Source organism: Halyomorpha halys, unplaced genomic scaffold (genome assembly GCF_000696795.3).
Source record: "Halyomorpha halys isolate HHAL.00 unplaced genomic scaffold, Hhal_1.1 Scaffold1125.1, whole genome shotgun sequence".
NCBI classification, from domain to species: Eukaryota; Metazoa; Arthropoda; class Insecta; order Hemiptera; family Pentatomidae; genus Halyomorpha; species Halyomorpha halys.
Genome location: NW_027113995.1, coordinates 378,133 through 386,410, shown reverse-complemented (window position 1 = coordinate 386,410; position 8,278 = coordinate 378,133). Strand labels below are relative to the sequence as shown.

Genomic DNA, 8,278 nt, shown 5'->3' with positions numbered 1-8,278 from the left:
AAATATTAAATAAATATCTATTCTCTCATACTTTCTTTTAATAGTAAATAATATTTGTCTCAAGTCACCCAGTTTCAATAAATTTATATTAAAATATTTGCTCAAAGTTCTGTACAGTGTCAAGTAGCAAACACAAATTTTATACATTCTTCATTAATTTACACAAAATATACACTTGTTGACAGTTTGTTGGTCCAATATAAAGCTATAATAGTATACAAAATTTTGTCATTACACTTTACACATAGGCTATCAGTCAAGGTGATCTATTGGTTGTTGTTGTTTGGTGCATTGGGGGAACCGATATTGTCAATATCTCGCTGAGCTCTTGAAATCTTTACCTTGTCTCGTGGGGTACCATCTTCACCAGTCTCCATTGCAAACATCTTCATCTTCTCCTTGAAACTAAGCTTCTCAGGAACGGCAACAACTCCTTTATTAGACATCATCTTCTGCTCAGCAAGCCTCCTTTGCCTAGGATCCCTAACAGCCAAAATATACATAAATTAACAAGAATCATATTTATGATAACTATTAACTTATTTTATGAAATCAAACCACTACTTAACGAAGTAGCATCATCAATAAGTATCATCCACCACTGCAGAACCATCATTGAACAATATGAAAGTAGAATAGTTTTATTGTTAAACATGTCCAATCAATTTTGAATAGATTTGATTATTCCCAAATTTTTAGTGTTTAATTCTTTATAAATTCAAGATTAAAAAATTATGCTATATATATATATATATATATATATATATATATATATTAAGAAATATAATTTAAGCTTACTTGTAAACTTCCTGTGCTCCTATGACTCCAGGAGTATTTCCGGTAAATGGGGTATCAGGGCTTGTTGGAGAAGATAGCATATTCTCAGCTTCATTTATGAAATTCTGAAAAAATAACATAAATAAAACTCAAATCCGAAGTTGAAGTATTTAAAACTAATCAAGTACTAATAATATGATATGGTTTTAATTTGAAAGAGATGGTCAGGAAGGAAAAATAAATCGTTACCAACTATTTATTTGTTTTCTAAAACATAATATAGTTTATAAATATTTTATCTTGACTATCTAATGTATCTTGACCGCAGCCATGATCATCTCAATCTTTCAAATTAAAAAATATATATTGTAATAACTTAAATACTTCTCTGATTTTAATAAATATAGATTAAATGAGATAGATATATGTTGAGATTTTAACAGGAATACAAAAAAGTTTTCACTTCAAAGAAAATTATATCATGACAGCTGGTAGGAGAAGAAAGTTAAAAATAACAGGTAAAATTAATAATATTTAATTATAATAATCTCAGATTTCAATCCTTACATTAGGGTCTTCTCTGATCTCTGATAGTGAAGAAGGTGGAGGAGGAGGGTTAGATGGTGGCGGTGGATCCTGAAAAGAAACTCTTTTGGCAGTTGCTAGGGTTGGTGTAGGTGGGCTACGCAGTGACTGAGCAACAGCAAAAGATGAACCTCTTTCAGGAGGCTGTGGCGCTGAAATGGTTCCAGTGCCTCCATTCCCAGTCTGACCTACATACATCAAACATTATATAGTAAGATATTTATTTTATACAATAAAAGTATTTATCAGATATTTGTGCTTTCTTAAGCACTCAAACAAATATAGAAAAAACTTTTACCTCCTGGACTGGCCTGACTCGAACTATAACCATTATTGTTGTGATAATGATTATTGTTAGAAGGGGTGTTGATCACAAGGTTGTCCAACCGCAAAGATGAAGGATTTCTGAGGGTGGATGTATTTTGGTTCATAGGTGGCCTTGAAGGGGTTTGGTAGCTGTTGGAAATTAATCGAGATTCTTCTTCCTGCTATATAAATAAATAAAAATTTATGATAGGATTACATTTATAATAAAAACGAATAAACGAGATAATAAATAAAATAAAATCATACCCTCTTTTTAATTCTCTCAGCTTCAACCTCAGCCTGTTTCATTTTCAAATCCTTCAATCTTTGCAATCTAGCTTTCTCTTCAGCACTTACACTGTAATAAAATAAAAATTGTCAGAAAATCAGAAGAGAAAATCATTTTTCGTTTGAAGAACTACATAACAATAAATGATTACATAAGTAAAAGTCACATTCCTATGAATAAGAAGTGATGGTGGTATACTGTACTGTTTTGAAATGATTACTTATCATTAGGGATCAGTTAATTACATAATAAAAATAAAAAGAAGACAGAAATATTTCTTTTCAGTTTTTTTTACAGATAACAAAAAAGAGTCAACAGATAAAGAGTTTTGCCCCAACTATATAGGGCATTTTTAGTTTTTATTTTGACTATATCATTGATTCCTTTGCAAATATGGTTGCAATATCATTTTTTTAATTATATTTTGAAAAATATAAAGGAAATGTTTAGTAAAATATAAAATTTTGTATAAAAGAATTTTTTTTTTTTGGCCAAGACTCCCATTGGAGTCCTATACTGCCTAACCATGGTTGGGGGTCAAAGTTCTTCATTTTGTGGGACCGCCACTCAATGAAAAAGTCAACATCCCAGGCCGGATTCGAACCGGCACCGCCAATAGACATCAAATTGTTAAGATTGTGTCTTAACCACTGACCTACGGGCGGCCCATATAAAAGAATTAAGATAAACATTAAAAATAAAAATATAAAAAGTTATTTGTTAACACACTAAAATAAGAATAGGTATCCTAATCAAATTTACCAACAGTACTATAGTGTAATGTAATGTAAGTAAGCAAGTTGAGTACTATTAAATTTTCAAACATAATAATGTCTAGGTTATAGAAAATAGCCAAACATGATCAGTGATCCGCTTACACAAAAGGTAATTCACATTGGCCAAAGTTGTAAAAGCAATTTTTAATTTTTGAAAACAAGTGAATATAAAAACTTTATTTTTTAATTTATAAAAAAACAAGACAAAATATTTGAAGTAACAATTGAACAAATATCTCACATTACAAATTTTCCCATATACAGCCAATGCTGCTTCTATACTTGAAATTTGATAATTTTTGAACATATACAAACATAAACCACAAATGAACTTTGCTAATATTTTTGTAAATTAATGAGATTTTAAGTTTAGCTTACGGTTGGTAGTTAGAAGATACCGAAGTGACTGGTGGCCTTCCTATAGTACCATTCATCTGAGAAGTGTGGTGGCTTGGAGGGGTGGAAGTGTATTGTTGCGTAGTAGAGGTAGTGGTCGAGTATTGTGGGGCTGAGGTATAATGCTGGCCACTACTGCTACTTGTAGAGTACTGCTGATTGCTGGAAGTATATTGCTGTGATGTTGGTGTGAACTGTTGTTGTGGTTGTTGCGGCTGCTGTGGCTGCTGCTGCTGCTGCTGTGGTGTCCCAGATTGTGTTGTTCGTACATTCCTTTTCTCATCATTCTGTTGGGCAACACGCAAGAGACCTTGTACTCTCTCCGCAGCATCCTGTGATTTCAAATAATTTTAATTAAATAAATATCAAAGATGTAAAACCAGCATTAACTGATATGAGAAGGTCATTTAGTAATTGTTAATATTCTTAATCTGAAACTGTACCTGATCTTCTTCATCCTCTTCTTCTAATTCTTCTTCAGCTCTCTTTTCAAATTCTCTTTCTAGTTTGAGTGCCCTTAATTGCTCTTCTTGAGCAGTATTTCTTTGAGGCAAGCTGCTAAGTTCGGCTATCTGCTGGTCTCTCCAATGCCTTGCAGCATCTCGTCTTCTTTCAGCTTCCTACATACATATTCAAATTTATTTAAACTATCATAATTTGGTAAGAAGGCTATCATTAATTACATATTGTTTATGTAATGTGAATTAACAACATTTTTGTCGTATTCTCCCTCAAAAAATAATATACTATTGCAGTGATTATCTGAGGAGATAGGGGTGCATTTTATATTATCTTTGTAACTCCTAGACCTAGATATTCCTTCCTCTGGATTAGAAGGCGAATAAATCTTTGAGCATTGCCACACTTCACTCCTTTCCCTGAAGCTCTACCAGAATAGTAAGCTGTGCATGGGTTTTCGGTAAAGAGTGATTGTATATGGAATTACGTAGATGTAAAGGACAGTTACACATGATGACATTATCACTGTATTCAGAACAACAATGGTAAAATTACCTTTGTTTAAAAACATTATCAAAATTTTAGGGAAACAATAATAAAATTACCTTTCTGTTTTAAAATAATAATTTTAGAGAAGCAATGACATATTCACAATTTATGCTTGCTTAACTTGCTCAAGTGATGTTTTAAAATAAAAATATAAACTAATGTGAAATCTATTGATAACCCAAACTTTAAATGTATGTCTTGATCAATTCATGAATTTGCACTTTCATTGTGTCTCAAAAGATGTGATATACATTTCTTTTTCCTACATTTGAACACTTCCAGTGGCCCCCTTTGGATCAAATAAGCTCAAATTTATTTTCTAGGCATAACAATGCCATAAAAGTGGGGTAGGCTTTCATCTGTTTTCCAAAAATAAAGGAGGGAAAAATATGTTAGAGACAGATCATCTCTTTCCTAATCTTATAAAGGTAAGGAATGCTTATATTTCAAACCTAATGAAATAAAATTTAAAGGGTAGGACAGTTATGGTTGAAAAATGTAATTGTTATGATGTTAACTTAATTGCTTGTATTAGAAAAATCATATAATATAATAAAGAGTAACATAATAAACAAATGTTTCAATCACAGACAGTGTTTATTCCATTTCTAATAAACAATATTGTAGCTCTGACAATGAATAATGGAATTTCAGTACCCTCAAGTAATTCTTCAACTAAAATATATTACTGCTGAGCCTATCTCCAATCAGTAATCCTAAATTATTTCATAGGATATTTAACCCTGTGGAAGGCATGCCCTGTGAGGTCCCCCAAGTTACCGCTTATTACCTCCCACCAGTACCATTCTATTGTAGGCAGAATGGGGCACTTATCTATGTCTCTATTAGCCTTTACTTTAACCGACAATGTTCGTCAAACCAACATTGTTAACCAAAGTTTTGGCACATTCTAAAGTGATTTTTTGATTGCGTGTTCCACAGGGTTATAATATTAATATTAAAAGTCTTGAATGATTTCGAGATAAAGCTCCTAATCTCTAACAAATTTTAAGAAATAGTACAAACCTTTTCGCGCTCTTCCCTTTGCCATGGATTGGATGCTTGGTAATAGTATTGCCTAGAGGGAGGCTGAGAGCCAGCAGAAGGAGTGTAATAACTGCCTCGTGGTGGTTCTCCAACACTGGCTGCGTACCTGAAATTTTTAGAAAGAAATGATATTTTTAAAAATCAATCATAAGGTCTAAAAGTAGCTAATTTAAACTTAAATCTGGAAGTATACTAACCTCATGTCGCTCCTAACATCGTTTCTGGTATCACTCCTTATATCACTTCTGATTTCACTGCTCCTGACCTCAGTTCTAAGATCAGTTCTTACAACATCACTTCTTACCTCAGCAGGCCTTATCTCACTTCTCATCTGAGGGGGAGGCTGGTGGGTCTGATAGAGCGGATGAGTGGAGGTTGGTGGTGGAGGTGGAGGTGGAGGGCTCTCTGCATAGTCAGCCTGGTTCAACCTGTATCCCTGCTCTGAATAACCAGGGTACCTGAGAGGTGAGCCTTGAATTGGCTGATTCCCGCTACTCTGCTGTAATAATTTATAGATCAATTATTAGTACTACAGCATTAAGAAAAGTTATAAACATGAACTAACTGAACCAAAGTTTAATAAAATAGGATTAAAATTATAATTATGAAAACATTTGAAGTATTTTAAGATAATAATTACAATAGTAAAAGAGATAAACTTTAACAGATCAGTTATAATTCATATAAGGTTATCAGTTATACAAATACAAGTTCAAACAATAAGTAAGAACAATAATTGTTAATCCTTAAACCAGTAATTATTAATAAAACAAAAAAAAATCTTAATTATTTCTCTATACTGACCATATATTACTAAATATGTTTCTTCCACTAAAACCTTTCATGATATTTCTTTTAAATTATTATTTTTAACATTATTTTCATATCTTGAAAATAATAAATGTTATTAATGATAAAATGTTCGATTTTCATAACATACTTTATATGTTTTATAACTCATTTCTTACATAATCTTTGTTTCTATTTTAGCCTTTATGTCCACGTGTTTAGCTCAAAAAGTCAGCATATCCGATAAAAAGAATTTAAAAGATTGCTTTCTTTTTATTTTCTCCGATGCAAATATAACAGTTGGTGTAATCAATACAAAAATAAAATCCATTTACAGTTCATTATTTTGATTGTTATGAAATATATTCATAACTAACAAATTTTATAATAAGAAATCAAAATGGCCTCCCATTTTTTAAATAAAAAATCTCAAAACCAATAACATATAATGCTGTTTTTTCATTAAAACAAACTAAAATTTATAGTTTATATATTTTATAAAAGATTTATTAAATTATTTTTATTTCTGAAAATAAAAATTAATATTGTAACTGAGTTCTTTTTAGTAGTAAATAATTAGTTTATTTTAACCGCTATTGATATTAATAAATCATACATTTATCACCAATGCGGTCACAGCCAAGAAATGTTTCTAAATTGAATTTAAATTTTTAAGAATTCATTGATATGTTTCATCAAGCAGTGCATTGTAAGCTATTGATTGATGTTGTTATTTGTAAGAAATGAAATAGATCTAAGATTATATGAGTAATTTTTTGAACTGTTAACTGTAAAACAAAAATTTAACTGCTAATAGTGATGGCAAATAAGCAGTATGTAATTCAATTATTACAAATCTCAGTGTAAAATTGTAAATAAACTACTAGTAAATGAAAGCTCACCTGTGGCCTGTTATGATGTGGTGATCTCATTTCTCGCCTCCTCAGTTCTTCACTTATCTCTTGGAACTTAGCTTCTTGGCGAAGCATGTCTCTTGATGACTGAGAGCGAGCCTGCATACGCTGCTTAGGAAAAAGAAAGAATTTAATGCTTTTTTCCCCATTGATTTTAGAAATATGGAGTTTAGCTATAGCAAGTCAACCTGAGGTTTCATAACTAGCGTTTTAGGGCCAGTTAAATTAGTCAGCCTAATCACCAATCCTCTAACAGGACAGCAGAGTGATAAGGCATAATTGTAGCTCAAATGGTTGGGGCCGTTCTCATATCAAACAAGTATTTCACTAGTGACAACTAAAAAACAAGTTTATAACCTAGAGCACACATGTTTCACTTTTAGAAGAAATAGCTTTATGATATTAAGAATAACACAAGGGAGCTATAGTTGGAACAGAAAACTTGCCACTCTTACTATCTTTAAAGCTTTTCCTTCTGCCTCAGAAAAACTGATTCAAGTATTAATCAAACCTACACTATATTGGACAAAATAAGCTAGCTGGAATTTCCTTATAAGGCTCAATAAAACTTATTTATCAAATTTACATTTGAATTAGTTAAAGAGACTTGAGCTAATAAATAAACAAACTTACATTCTGCGGCATAAGATGATTAGGATAATTGTTCGGCAAATATGCTGACGATGGTCTGTCACGGGCTGGCTCAGTAGACCTGCTCTGAAGAGATGACTGCGAGCCCCTGAAGTTCATTTGAGGTGGAGGAGCCCTAAAAAATAACAATATTACATTAGTCAGATGCCAAGAGACTATTTTGTAAATAGTTTAACAAATAATCATTGAATCAATCAAAAACAAAGATACAAGTTGAGAATGTTATAAAATAGCATAATTTAGGGAAAAAGCATGGGAAAGTGCCTAGAGAACTAGATGCTAACTGTTGTAAAGACTGTGAATTATGTCTATACTTTTATAATATATATACATAGATACCATTAAAAACCATTTTTTGGGGGGTCCTAGTTATTCCAACTTACAGTAATTAGATTAAAACGTAAATTCATTTGATGTTGATTATAAAAAAAATAGAATGTACTAGGCAAGTGATGTAGAAGAAATAACCACTAAATTAAATTTTTAAAAAATATACAAAAATATAATAAATGAAATAACCCTATATTTCATGATTTGCCCAATGATTAGTAAGTACCTTGTTCAACCAAACTTAAGAACTGTTTTGATAAAATTTTAGAAGAGGTTTAATCATAGGTACAGAGTTTTGAGTTAAAATCTTATGTGGTAAGTATATGTTTAAATTTTTTTAAATCATATTTATTAATAATTTTATATTTTTCCAATCTACTTTGAACTTTTAATTCAGATTTTCTATAAAT

At 31.2% G+C, this 8,278-nt stretch overlaps 1 protein-coding gene across 1 annotated transcript in view; it reads right to left on the bottom strand.

Moving 5' to 3' along the window:
- cno (adherens junction formation factor afadin) overlaps window positions 1-8,278 on the bottom strand; it is a gene marked incomplete in the record, with an annotated part of 345,803 nt that overhangs the window by 1,186 nt on the left and 336,339 nt on the right. The window contains 11 exon segments of the mRNA XM_067051255.1: window positions 1-483; window positions 799-902; window positions 1,345-1,550; window positions 1,661-1,850; window positions 1,936-2,026; window positions 3,112-3,461; window positions 3,573-3,749; window positions 5,164-5,290; window positions 5,382-5,683; window positions 6,876-6,995; window positions 7,521-7,653. Of these exon segments, the coding sequence (XP_066907356.1) occupies window positions 267-483; window positions 799-902; window positions 1,345-1,550; window positions 1,661-1,850; window positions 1,936-2,026; window positions 3,112-3,461; window positions 3,573-3,749; window positions 5,164-5,290; window positions 5,382-5,683; window positions 6,876-6,995; window positions 7,521-7,653 (2,017 nt within the window).